Raw genomic sequence first — 13424 nt, forward strand, 5'->3', positions numbered from 1 at the left:
GGAGGACGAATGCAATCCGTGTAATGCTTAGGTCTACCATAGCTAGTACAATGTTAGCTTTGAGAACTGTCCCTTCACTCACCAGGCCCGGGCCACCGCCTCATTGTCCAGTATCTACCAACGCATGAACACCTGTGCTGAAACAAACCAGGTGCACAAGTGTGTCTCGTATGCTCAAGGCCCGCTCAGTCTGTGAATTTGACGAACTACGTCGCACCCTGTAACCAAACTGGTCGAGTTTCATTATTCTACTGATGAGCATTATACATTGTTGCGCAAACACGTGAGGTCATGGAAACTCGAGGGTATATTGCGCCGCCGTGCAAGCTTGCCGCAAGTCTTGCCCGGTATTGTGAGTATTGCACGGACAGGCCCTCTTGGCTACCATATCGGGTGCTCGCACCGTCTCGCGCCCTAATCGGCGCTTAAGGCGCCACCTCCAATCCTGGACAACATTTTTACACTTTTGCTGATGTCGCTGCCCATAAGAGCGCTCCGCTCATACTGGACCTTAGGGTCTGAGATGCATGGGGAGATTCATATCTACGGACTCCATAAAAGCCAAAATTGACTTAACGTGGTCGACAACGCTGGTGCGCGTGCGGGAAACCGAGAACGCAAGGCGCTCGCGCATGACCCGGGTGTTGTGGCGGTATATCGGCGTCTCGGGGGCAGCTTCGATCGGATCCCAGTCGGACACGTCGGAAAGCCGGTCGCTGCTGCACTCGGACGGAGTGTAGTCTTCGTCCTCCTCCTCGTCTTTGAAAAGAGCTCCCCATCCATTGTGGAGCTCATCGGGTTCTGCCTCGGGTCCGCGAGGGTCCATAGGCGCGCACTAGAAGAGTTCCTCTGTCTTGCCCATACGAGAGACAGAGGATAACAGACAAATTGAGTATGGGGGACATATAGCAACTGCTCGTGAGAGTCAGAGAGATGTACCGGTTACGGGAGTATCTACGTCGAGCAGACGGTAGGCTCGGCGCAGCTCAAAGACGTCGCGAGATAAGCAGGCAGGCGCGCGCGACAAGACAGCTCGGACACGTCGGGAGAGAGGCAGGAAAGTCACACAGGTCACCGAGCGGGGAGTCACGGGGGTGGATCCACCAGACGTTCAGGAGCGCGGAAAGTCCCGGTTTTTTCATTTCCGCTCAAAGCTCCGAACGTCTGGTCACGAGACTAGTAGAAGTGCAGATCGTGCTCGAAAGAACGTTCCAACGGCGCCCACGGACCGCTCAGCACTGGTCGGTTTCAGGCGAGAGCACACAGCCGGCGGTATCAGTATGGGTCTTGTTCAACCCCGCTAGGGAAGCTTGGGGAGCACCGGCCTCAACTAGTATGTTTCGTGGTGCTCCACACTCTTAGCCAGAGAACCCTCATACCGCCCCAAAATCTCTACGCCTTTTTCATGAACGGACGTGGTGATGCCAACAGCACAAAGCTCGACGACTTCTGGATGATATGGGACACAGATCAAGATGTGTTCGCGGCGTTAGCGCAGACGGAAGGTGCCGCACGGAGCGGAGGTATGCCTCACGTCACTGGTGTTCGAGTTCTGTCCCTTCTTACAGTTGCCGCCTCAACTTCATTCACCCGGGACACGTTCCTTGACCGTAAAGTTGCCGCGCTCACCTTATTGGCATGGGATGTGTTGACAAGCCTGGATGAGGAGGTACGCTCCCATCTTGGAATCAGACGCGTGATTTTGACTGACAGGGAACTGTCAAGATTAGGTTGATATGGCGGTGAGTGCAGCGTTCCCAGCCCAAGCATCCCTCCTCATGTGCCGGTTTGTTGCTCTAGATCACAATGGACCCTGCCCAAGGCGCTCTATCTCTTTGTGCGGTACTTCTCGTTATTCACGTTGATGTGCGTGTCGGATCCGAAGGGAGAACGAGAAGCTTCGCTGACGCGCAAGGCAACCTCTGCATGTCAGCCTTCACAACATCCGTAACATCCTTCCATGTATGCCATGGTTAGTCTTTGAGATCCTCGCCACAATGCTAGTAGAGTTTGCGGCGGAGGTGATCATCATCCTTCGAGGTACGTCACCTACTTGACCACCGAGGGCTAAACGCCGTACTTTTGCACGCCACACAATCTCGGCTCGATCTCACCACATCTCTATCACATTCCAGTATATGCCATTTATGCGACGAAGATGCGTGTCTTGCGTGTCATGCTAGGGGGCTTTGCCCTCCAAGTCGTTCTCATGGGCGTCAGCCTTGGCGTGAGTATGCCGAAGATCATGGCCGGCTTCTACTGCAAGGCGGCAGACCTTCCCCCGGAGATGGTGCTGTACAGGTAAGCTCCTGCAGCAATTCGTCCACCGTCATCCGTCTCACGCATGATGTCTTCATTCCCATATCGCAGTACAGCCTCGATAGTCTACGAGACGTTCCTATTCGGTCTGATGATGATCGGAGTGGCGAAGAGCGGGAAGCGGGACAGCTTTTCTGACACGACCCTCGTAACGGTACTCGTGCGCGACGGGACAATCGCATATCTAGGCATTTTCTGTGCGTGAATCTTGGTTACAAGCTGTTAATGGCCCTTTCTGATTGAGCCGACAGTGGTGATGCTACTGAACACAATATTGTTCACCATGGCACCGACCACGCTCGTGCTGCTGGGCTTCCCGTGAGTGCCTGAATTGAGATGCATCTTAAGTGCTCGATCTGACAACAATGATCAGATGGGTTCTCTCGATCGTTGGCGTTGCGGTGAGTTGTCGGAACCCTGTCAAACGCGCGTTGTACCCTGTCGAGCGCGCCGATACTCACATTCCGATCCTCAGGGCTCGCGTCTGATCCTCAATCTGCGAGCAAAGCACGCAACAAATCTCAGCAGCCCTACATCCTTCGCAGACATCAGCTTCTCCTTTCCTACACATATCTATTCTGCCGTATACATCGAGGATCCCGAACCTACCGACTTCATGGAGGACGACGATACCGATACCGACAGAGAGGACGCCGCACTGAACCCTTCGCGAACAAACACAATGAGTAGTCAACGGCATAGCTCACGGAGTAATACCATGAGCAGCCAGCGTCATTCCGTCCTCCTTGCTCATACTCGCAATCTTAGCGACGTGGAGTCTTTGTCGCCACCGTCGCCACTTTCGCCCGAGACGAGACTGCCGTCATAGGATCGATTCTTCTTGTCTCGGACTCAGTAGCCTGTAGACTCATCACGGACATTGCAGCGGCTTGCTCTGTACTCAACCCATGCCTTCATACGTTCCCTTCGCATTGTCTATCCTAATCACATGTACTTTGATGTATTAGTACCCTGAAAGCTAAACCGAGAATGATCGGAACTAGCCTGGATACATCGATTTTGCTGCACATGCTATACCGTGCCGTTCACGTGCTGTCGATTGCCGGATCTTAGATCGTTAAGCGGACAGGGAAGCAGAAGCGTTTGTGGTAGTCTCCTTCTCTCAAACCACAAAGCCTCATACCAGACAACTACCATGAGCTCCGGTCATCACGACGTTGTCATGATCAATGGCCTACCCCACGAACTTTTGATTGAGATCCTCGACTTCGTCTACTCCTCGTTGACCCCACATCGGCGCTACATCGATCGCGACAACATGGGACCAAGACAGCCAGTATTATGGATGCGTATCAACCACGTCTGTATGCACTGGCGTAAGATCGTTTGCACAACACCTACGCTTTGGCGTGATATCCACGTCTACTGTCGACCCGAGTGGCTCAAGTTGTGCCTGTCCCGAATTACGAGCAAGCCTTGTCCGGGCTTGATCAACCTCTACTTCCACGACCTATCATTTCAATTGCCTCAACTCTTCACTTACCTGGAGCCTCAACAGGTGACCTCCCTCGGGGCGATCACCTTCTACGCGGACCTGGCGTGGATGGACATGTTCTCGCCCCTGTTCTCCTTGCCCATTCCCAACCTCATTGCTTTATCCATTTACACGAGCCATAGCTGGTGGCCGTGGCCCTCGAGACTTGACAAAGCCGCTGCATTTCCTTTGACAGCATATGCCCTACCGCGCCTCGAAGAGCTCACACTGAGTAGGATCCATCCGCCCACCGATGTCGCACTTTTCTCTCATATGCGGATACTCGATCTTTCGAGCTCGCTGTGGAAGACCTCCTTCCCTAAACTCTTGGACATCATGGCGGAATGTACCCTACTGGAACAACTCAAGCTGCATAATGTACTCGCAGGCGTAACGGAGGTCCCTACACCGGCTTCAGGTTCCCCCAGCCGCTCTCTCATCACGCTTCCCCACCTCCACACGCTCATCATCACCCACGCGCCATCACTGGATATCTGTGCCCAAATTCTCTCCCACCTCCTCCTTCCGGCCGCGACGCACATTGAAGTGGCGGTAGATGTCATGGCACTCGGTCACAGCGAACTCCACAACTTCCCTATCACCTTTGCTGCGCTTCTCCCGCCTTCCGTATCCGTTCACATCCCCTCACTTTCCCGCATCGGCGCGGTGGAATATGTGGCATATGGTGACAGCTACTCACTTGTCGGGAAAGAGAGCATTTACGATGCTCTCGGCATCGTGCACCTCTCACTATGCGGTGGTACGCATCGTGTCGTGCCCGATGGCCTGCCAGTGGACCTGGGCTGGGGTGTCTCAACAGAGATTGGCCTTCGAGATCTCATCCGAGTCATTCCCGGGACGAACGTCGAGAGCTTGGAGCTCATCGTGAACTTCGATGCCCTGAGCCGCCAGAGCCTCGTCGCCGCGCTGGGAGCATTCCCGAAGCTCGAAACCTTGTCCCTGATTGGCATGGGCGGCGTCGACGCGATCTGGGATTCGCTCACACCCGCGAGCGAGGACGCGGAGGTGGTTTGTCCGCAGCTATCGAATATCTCCGTTAGAGGGGGCGACGACAACAGTTTCTATGCATCTACGAGCTTCTTGGACGATGTCGTTCGCGCTCTCGAAGCGCGCGCCATGCGTGGATGTGTCCTCAGCTTTCTTCAGCTGTATATGTGCCATTCGTCAGCCGCGCAGTACGCCACGTTCGAGGCTGCATACGGCCCGCGCTTGAGGAGTCTGGTCGAAGTGGTCCGGTACAATCCTCTGAATGTGGATGAGAGCTACGAGGTATAGGGAGGGAAGGAAGAAGGAGAGATGCCTGGTTCTTTCGGAATTCAATGGAAATTAGCTAGATTACTATTATCCGAGGCTATCCAACTGATGATGTGCTGAGTGCTAGGCTCTAGTTCATGCGACTCTGCCTCCATTCAATAATATCTGAATATCTGAATCGACACCGACTTGACTACGACAACGCTCTAAAGCGACATGAACCACAAACATGTCAAGTATAAACCAAATATGACATCCTTCCTTAGCCCGGCAGGTTAACCGAAAGGGAAAAACAGAGGGAAAATGGACATGTCCGGGATTGAACCGGACCCCTCTCGCATGCTAAGCGAGCGTGATAACCAACTACACCACATGCCCATAAACAATTGAATGCATTATACTGACTGATTGAATGTGTATGGACGGGAGATGTGTCGTTTCTACGGACTTTGAGTTGAGAACGTCCTGCTTCACCTAAGACAAAATGTTGTACCCAAGTCAGTATGGAAGACTGTCTTATATTGGAGCATGTGTAGGAGGGCATGCCCGCCGGATTTGCTTACTCGCTCTACGTGCTCACGCGGTCCTCCACTAGTGGACCGCAGGTGAATAGGCCAAGTTAGTCGACCGCCATTACATGGTACATACGCTGTAACGTAATTTCCCAGCATGGCAACCTCTGAACCTCCCCGGGTTCTGGGAGGATGGGTGTCCTATAGATCAGTAATGCGCTCTGTATCACTCACGCTATAATCAGGTAGAGTGTTCACTTGCCTAGGTAGTAGTAGATAATCGCTGCACCAAGGTGAAGAAAGTGCACACTGGCATGGTGGCAGCGTTGCGCTTCGCAGGTGGACAACGTCAAATAACACGGTAGTTCTCCATAGATGGACAAAAGAGATTCAACCCGACGAGCTTGCGCACGCACGGTCCGTGATTCCGGCGAAGCATTCGTATGGGCGCCAAGTTCAGAAGACGTCAGACTCGGTCGTGCGCAGTCCTTACGGCCTACCTCCTCGACACACCGCTCTGCAGCTGCTTGTTGATCGTCCGTCGCAAAGACTTTCCGGGAGAGCTCACTTCAACCGGACGCACGCTCACAAGACTCCGTCTCAAGTGCAAGCAAAGTGACGGTGCCCGTCTACGCTTGTGGCCCTGCTTGTACGGCTCTCAGTATTCTGTCATGTCGTCGTCAGCCAGCGCATATGGATTTCAAACGGCTATACTTGTAGGATGCAGGTAGTGGGTCTTCATATTTTGCAACGTTGTGCGTCTCCATATAACGTCCAATCCCAAGGGGGCTCCTGTTCTACGCCTCACGACGATACCTTCTACGACACCTCTATCACGATCTCCAAGACCTCTCAGCAAAGAATACATCTGATCCTGGGACGCCTACGGTCGTCTTTGATGCCGGAGAGACCGAGCTGGAGACCCTACCAACACCCTCAAGTGCGTCAGCCATCCCCACTGCGGTGAAGAAGCGGCCATTCCACTCTGTGCTCTCCCGGGCACTGTTCTCCCTGTGTTTCTCCGAGAGCTGCACACTTTTCCTCCTTCTGATATGTCAAGCACTGGAGATATTCCACCCACGGTACGATCCATCTTCAATACAGCGCGTTGCTTGACCTCATAGTGTACTAGCGTCCGCCTATTCAATTGGGAGGTCTCGCTCTGCATTCTCATCATCGCCATCGTACTCGTAATCCCTCTATCCTATAGCCTAGTACTCAGCAACAGATCAAATACTCCAAGCGGTGAGTCCTCTACGTCTTGTTTTATTTATCAGCACCTCAAGTCCCCTTAGTCCCCTCCGCACGTCAACGAGTGTTCTCCATGAGCCTCATGCTATACCTCATCCCCAACTTCCTCTTCCTCCTCGCCCTGTCCTATGTCCCTCTACCAAGGGGCATGCCCGCGCACAACCTCATGGCATCGACTCTGTCTCGCCTTACTGTCATTGGCACCGTCATCCTTGGAGGCCTATCTGGTTTTGGAGCCATTGATACGGCTTGGGACTTCTTCCCTGTCTTCTCACGGAATCCAAGGTACGGAGCTATGCATATGAGATGTTCACAGAGCGTCGGCCGACCAACGATGAATACAGGGCACATCCAACAGAGGAGGAAGTGCGCACCGCTGAAGCCGGTCTCCGACGCATCCGGGAAGACCTCGCCAGACGTCGGAGCGACCTGCTCAACCTCGAAGTGTCGAAGGTATGCATACGTGCGCTGCTGTGTCTAGCCACATGCCCATCATTAACCGTCAGCCCAGAAACCCGACGCGCAGTCAAACTGGCTGTACCGCGCACTCCCGTCGTTCCAGAGCAGCGGTACGCGCATTCTTTAGCATGATCACCCCCGCAGAGGCCACGCGACTGACGGCGCCTTGTGCAGAGTCGTCCGCACTCGGGCAAGAGATCTCGGGGCTCGAAGCGCTGGAGTACGAGATGTCGCGCAACCTGGACGTGCTGAAACAACGCCAGGCGGACGCGAAGTTCTCCAGGACCGTCGCAGGACGCGTCTTCAACTGGGGTGGCCGCGTCTTCGCCGTCTACTGCATCTACCGCATATTCAGCGTGAGTAGATCATTCTCGCGTCGAAGCTGCTACTATAAGTCGACCGAACCCCTGCAGTCAATCATCAACCTTATCCTCCCGCGCTCTCCATCATCAGCCCCTGGGGAGGCCGGCACGACGAACGCAGACGTCGTGTCGCTCGTGCTCGCGTACATGCTCTCCGTCCTGCCGTTCGTGCACGTGCCCCCAGACAAGGTCGCGGCGATCTCGCGGCAGGTCAGCCTCGCGCTCGTCGGCGTTATCATCCTCAGCAGCATCCGGCGAGTGCTGCGCGGCGTGGCAGGGGTACGTTCGCGTTCTCTTCTTCGCTTGCGCGTCTGACTGCTCACGAGTGTGGATGGTTCGGGCGTATGTAGGTGCTGCGCGTGACAAGCCGGTCGCTCGGGGCGTCCCTCATGCTTCTCACGCTCGCGCAGGTGATGGTACGTCATCCTTCCCCCTTCCCTCCCTCGCCCTCCCCTTCCGTCCTGGGCTGTCAATCTCGACGGCGGGACGGCTTACAGCCACAGCATACATCGTATCCCAGCTCATCCCGCTGACTGCTCCGTTGCCACCCCGCAGGGCATCTACCTGCTGTCGACGCTCATCCAGCTGCGCACGTCGTTCCCGCCGCCGCCGGTGCGGCCGGACACGGAGCCGGACGAGGGGCTGCTGAACCTGTTCGCGACGCTGCCCGAGTTCCAGTTCTTTGGGTCGCTCTTCGACGGCGCGTTCTTGCTCGCGGCAGGCGGGAGCGCGGCGGTGCGGTGGTTTGGGGACAGGGTGAATGCGTAGACGGGTCAGAAAAGGAGCGGGGTACGCACATTGCGGATGTATTACAGAACACCTGACGGGCAGGATATGTGCGGGGGAACGGGCTGGTCGAGGAGCTACATATGGATGCGCGCCCTGGAGCATGCTGAGATCGAGTGAGAGGGTGGCGATCGTATAGGCGTTCGGTGTTCTCGGCCTTCCTTGCACTCTCTGTATTGCTGCTGCTGCTAAGAGCGGCACACATAGCCTCGGCACGCACCCTTCGCGCGGCCAGGCAACAGGATGGATCCGCCGCGCTTATCCCCATCGCCCAACAAATCAGCCATGAAGTTTTAACGGAGTTCCAATATCTGCCCTGCTGATTCGGCAACCGGGAAGGCTTCCAGCTTCGAGAGAACAGTCACCGTCAGAACTGCCTGTTTTGGCAACGCAACAAGGCAGAGGGTTTAAGGAACGGACAGTTACAGCCTTAGCGCCTTGCTCTTTGCTTCTTGCCCTTATCGACGCCTGCGGTGCTTGGAGCTTTCCCATCAGTGCTACGTATCCTGCGATTGCAACATTCTACTAACTTTCTGCTGCGCTAGCTGTAGGTCTTGTTCGAAGTAGACTTAACAATTGTATAATCTGTTCAGTGGATGACGTACGTAGTACAAGGCTAATATCCTCCTGGAGAGCAAGTGCCTGCTACGACTCATGCCAGGACGTGCAGAGTACATCCGTTGATAGTGTAGGCTCGGAGATGACTGGAGTACATATTACCTGTGTGGTTATTTGAGTCGTCACCACAAGCTGGAGAACACCGCTGACCACCTGGAGGACGATGGCAGCCATTACGTGCCGCGGAGAAGCCTGTCTATGAGCTGCCGTGGACGGCCTGCCTTCCGTGACCCACACGGATCTCAAAATCCAGGTACGTCAATGTCAGTGCTATCTAACTATAGGTCAAACAAAAACCGAGAATGTTCTAAGTACATGGTAGATCTTCCTTCCGTATGATTCTGAACCGCAAGCTTTCTGATGTTGACAGACACTGACATTACTGATAGGATTCAGAAGCGACCGGGGTCGCGAGAATAGGGCTGGGTAACTCGCCCGTCATTCCCGGAGAGATGCCATCATGGTGGCCATCGAAATGGACTGATCAAGGCAGAGTTGCATGGTATTCTGCATGGTCTCCCGTAAAGACTGGTGTGTCGTTGTCCTCGTCTGAGTCACTGACGAAGTCCCAGCTCCTCCGGGGGTTGCTGCGTCATGCTGGGCGTCTGGAGCTTCTACGTCGCTAGTTGTGTCCAGCAGAGGATCGGTGATTTCTGAGCTCGACGTGGGGGCAGTAGTGAACCTCTCGCGCCGAAGGTTGCTGAGTAGCCTGACTAGGTCGGCGAGTGTTCTGCCCATCGACCGCACGGTGCCGGCAGAGGAGGAAACTGAGACGATGAGTAGGAAGACAGCTGGCGAAGGAGAACAACGATTCGGTTAATCAATTTAAATGAATAATCAGACAGGCACAGTGTACATACACATTCCCACCACGGCTTTGTAGTACACATCGGGCTCTCCACAAGATGGCAGATCACTCGGCGTGGGGGCCGACATGGGGGCAGCTCCAGGTACACTGGGCATGATATAAGTAGTGTCGGTAATGCCAAGGAGAAATTGCAACGTCGTTGCAGAGGGTAGAGTGTATGCAAAGTAAGCTCACGACTCAAGTGAGGACTCGGCTTCTAGTATGAGGTATACTTATATATCGCACCGTCAGGCCTTTCAATCAGCGTACCGTTACGCTGGCTGATATAATCATCCTGCCGTCGCTTCTATTGTCAACCGACGTAACCGACGTAACTTCATACTGGTACCGCTTCTACCGGTCAACCGACGCTGCAAAAACATCAGGCGTGTTCAATTAGGCGTGTTCAATTCTTGTCGCTCGCTCATTTCCTCGCGCGCCTACCGGGCGTCGGCCTACCTGGATTCAAGGTCAGATCAAGCGCCTGTAGCACGGCCGCACAGGCAGCGGGTGCAGCGAGATCGACGTTTTCGTCCTATGCTAGGTTTGTTATACCCAGAAAACCTGTCCGGAGAGTGGATGGAGACATCGGGAGAGCGTTATAGACTCGTTGCTCGAGAATAATCGTACACAATGCGCCCAAATCCGAACCAGAGTCCTCACTCACGATATGCCCCTCTGCATACTGAACGGTGCCTTGAAGCCATATGGCACAGAAGTGGGCATGGAAAAACAAACAGATCCTCTCTATTAGGAGAGCTACGGCGGGTTGGTGATCGAAAAATACACATTGGGGTAGTACTAGCAGGTCCATGTCCGTACGGAACAGAAGGTAGTATACGTATGTTGCGCAAATTGTCCTGCAGAAGTCATTACAATATGGGCCTCCTTGAGCATGTTGTGATACTACATCTATAACAGGATCCAAGAGACAGCAGCCAGCACAGTCGCGCCTGCGACAGCGACATAAGCGTTCGCACCCAGCGTAGCCGCCTTGTTTCCGCTCTGGGCGCCGGCCGGGCTGGTGGCGCTGGGCTCCGAGGTCGCATCAGTCGCAGACTCGGTGACGAGGACCGTAGACCCCCCGGATACAGAGGGTACGAGGACGCCGTCGGTGAGCGAGAACACCTTGACGTAGTTGATAGAGAAGTACGCATCCGCGTAGTTGGACCCGTTGTTGATCACGTTGTCGATGTAGCAGGCAGTGGCGGAGCCGTCGCCGCCGCACGTCGACTCGTACACGCTCGCACCGCCGGCCCTAGGAGCACGTCAGTCGCAATACGAGATGATGGATGAGAGGAGAGCGCGTACCAGTCGCCGCACAGGGTGATGTCAAGGACGAGTTGTTGGGGCGTGAAGAACTCGGTGATATTGCAGGACGAGGACGGATATGCCGCGGAGGGGGTGCCCCATGAAGAGGTGTCGATGCTGTTGTTTGCGCCTGACACAGAACTCGGAACGCTCGCCCTCTAGAGTATCATGAGTGTGCAGCCCTCGGCATAGAATCATACGGATGAAACATACAGTCCAGAACCAGATACTGTGCATAGCACGTTAGCTGCCTACCCTGAGCGACCTCATGTCACGAATAGTACGCACAAGATGCCAGACGAGTCGAGCTGCGCCGCCCACACTCCCCCACCAGCATTCGCGAAGTTGTCCCCATAGCTATTCGACTGGTTCTCTGCTACGGTGCACCCCGCGTCCTGCGTACAATTTGTGCTCCCCGTAGTGCCGCTCTGCGTGACGCTCGAAGGCTGCGTGCAACCGTCCTGGGTGTGCAGTGCCATCTGGTTGTACGTCATAAGATTGACGGCCTCGATGATGTCGATCTCGCCGCCGATGGGCCAGTTCTGGCCTTTCGTCCAGAATGACGGCCATACCTGTTAGCGTTGAACGCCACACGTGAGGCTGTGCACTTGCAGACGAGCGACTGATTGACGTACCGAGCACCCGTACGGCAGGTGATTCGCGTCGAACACGAACACTGACCCCACCGGAAAGTAGTCCGTGGAGGTGATCCTAACCTGCGGAATATCGTTCGCGGATTAGTTCAACACGTTCCTGTCCCTGCTGCGAAACGCCGACAACGGGCACGGGTGCCTCCCGACAATTGGGGAGGCTGCGGTGACGCAGTTGGGCGTCCACAGGAGAAGTTCAGATCACGGACTCACCGAGTCTCGCTTATAGTTGTACGGCACGAAGGTCGTGTTGTCCACCTTAATTACCGCGTGTCCGGCGTCGTCGACGTACGCTAACTTCGACTGCGTCGCGTTTGCCTGGGTCACCCAGGTAACGTCGCCTACATAGCGGACGCTTCGTATCTGGCTGTCGCTGCGGGCGAAATGCAGGAAGACGTACCATTCGTCAAGTTGTCGTAATTGCCGTAGAAGTCCCACCCGGTGAAGAAGCTCGACCCAGAGTACTCACGTACGAGACTATACGTTGCGAGCGCCCCAGGCGCAAAACTTAGCAAAGCAGCTGCGAGTGCGGTGGCAGGACGCATTCTGAGATGCAAACAGAAGAGGTTCGGCAAGTTGTAGGCTCGTTCTATGGGATCGCCTGCTCCAGAGGCTGACCACTCTTCACTGGCTTTAATCGATGCTATGCAAGAAAGCAAGGGCGTGCGAGAGCGTAGCAGATCGTGCGTAGTTCGTCGACGTTCGTCAAGCGGAATGTAGTGTTGGTGACAAGAGCGAGAGTGGGCAGGAGGGAGTAAGATGCGTTCGGGAGGCTGACAATCGCGACTAAGACGACTATATATATATACCGAGCGCAGACTGGCAGGCCAAACTAGCGTCAGGTCGGACAGTCTAGCCGCAGCGGCAGAACAGGAGCATGTCGATATATATGGGCGAGCCGTGCTCACTCAAACGAGTCAAGCACACGAGGAACAAATAAGTGAGAAGGTCGGACGAGTGTCCCAAGCACGTGTAAGAGCCCGATGACGCAGAGGGCATTTCCAGAACGCAATCTGCCTTCGTGGGCGCTTGTATCCTCGGTCCTGGACTCCTGGGCGCATTGCTTGCTGCACGACGCGACGCGGCAGACGTTCCTCGTGCGTCCACCAAGAGCTCGCCGACCACGAGTGCCTCTTGACGAAGTCCGTTGCTCTTCCATGCTCTCCAACGCTCCTATTCTCCCCCCTGTCACTTACCCGACGCACGCACCGCTCAAAAGCGCTCGTCCTGCCTCCTGCGCCGCAGCTAGCTCCTTGACGTTATCCTCACCCGATCTCTCCGGCGGCCGGTGTACTTGGGCAGCGGGTTTGACGGCCTGGAACCACGAGTTGTGTCGGGAAAGGCAGGATGCTCGACGAGAGGAACGGCATGGCTGCTGTGAGGTCCGGATGAGAGGGCCGTGAGTGGCCCGTGCGCAGGCGATGGTCCTGTTTTGGCGGCTTTTGCTATATTTGTGGCGCTTTCTCACGTGCAGAGTATATATACGTCCTCGTGACCAGGACGTGACCTCGTTTCCCTCCCCCGTGATCAACTCGCCCC

General features: G+C 55.2%; 5 protein-coding genes and 1 non-coding gene across 6 annotated transcripts; 3 read left to right on the forward strand and 3 right to left on the reverse strand.

Moving 5' to 3' along the window:
• Positions 1-511: 511 nt before the first annotated feature.
• Positions 512-826, reverse strand: DICSQDRAFT_171407 (uncharacterized protein; the record flags this gene model as incomplete). The annotated part of the gene is made up of 1 exon (XM_007367074.1): positions 512-826. One exon carries the CDS (start codon positions 824-826, stop codon positions 512-514), a length of 315 nt encoding a protein of 104 aa, XP_007367136.1.
• Positions 827-1440: 614 nt separating this feature from the next.
• DICSQDRAFT_88341 (uncharacterized protein) lies at positions 1441-3285 on the forward strand. The gene is made up of 10 exons (XM_007367075.1): positions 1441-1523; positions 1617-1669; positions 1726-1742; positions 1801-1866; positions 1934-2040; positions 2136-2301; positions 2371-2516; positions 2571-2637; positions 2693-2720; positions 2795-3285. The coding sequence occupies exons 1-10, from the start codon at positions 1454-1456 to the stop codon at positions 3146-3148; spliced, it is 1074 nt and encodes a 357-aa protein (XP_007367137.1). The 5' UTR covers positions 1441-1453; the 3' UTR covers positions 3149-3285.
• A 190-nt stretch (positions 3286-3475) lies between these two features.
• Positions 3476-5246, forward strand: DICSQDRAFT_181526 (uncharacterized protein; the record flags this gene model as incomplete). Its single annotated transcript, XM_007367076.1, has 1 exon — positions 3476-5246. The coding sequence occupies one exon, from the start codon at positions 3476-3478 to the stop codon at positions 5108-5110; it is 1635 nt and encodes a 544-aa protein (XP_007367138.1). The 3' UTR covers positions 5111-5246.
• A 147-nt stretch (positions 5247-5393) lies between these two features.
• Positions 5394-5467, reverse strand: DICSQDRAFT_t114. Its single transcript has one exon. It is a non-coding gene; the product is annotated as a tRNA-Ala (tRNA).
• Positions 5468-6104: 637 nt separating this feature from the next.
• DICSQDRAFT_155930 (uncharacterized protein) lies at positions 6105-8723 on the forward strand. The gene is made up of 10 exons (XM_007367077.1): positions 6105-6328; positions 6387-6683; positions 6734-6846; positions 6897-7137; positions 7197-7305; positions 7364-7421; positions 7486-7667; positions 7725-7952; positions 8024-8089; positions 8229-8723. The coding sequence occupies exons 1-10, from the start codon at positions 6273-6275 to the stop codon at positions 8439-8441; spliced, it is 1563 nt and encodes a 520-aa protein (XP_007367139.1). The 5' UTR covers positions 6105-6272; the 3' UTR covers positions 8442-8723.
• A 1924-nt stretch (positions 8724-10647) lies between these two features.
• Positions 10648-13242, reverse strand: DICSQDRAFT_107912 (uncharacterized protein). Its single transcript, XM_007367078.1, has 7 exons — positions 12286-13242; positions 12099-12226; positions 11871-11951; positions 11524-11807; positions 11449-11464; positions 11236-11393; positions 10648-11182 (listed from the first exon to the last, which is right to left on the reverse strand). Exons 1-7 carry the CDS (start codon positions 12428-12430, stop codon positions 10837-10839), a joined length of 1158 nt encoding a protein of 385 aa, XP_007367140.1. The 5' UTR covers positions 12431-13242; the 3' UTR covers positions 10648-10836.
• Positions 13243-13424: the final 182 nt, after the last annotated feature.

Source organism: Dichomitus squalens (assembly GCF_000275845.1).
Source record: "Dichomitus squalens LYAD-421 SS1 unplaced genomic scaffold DICSQscaffold_22, whole genome shotgun sequence".
Taxonomy (NCBI): Eukaryota; Fungi; Basidiomycota; class Agaricomycetes; order Polyporales; family Polyporaceae; genus Dichomitus; species Dichomitus squalens.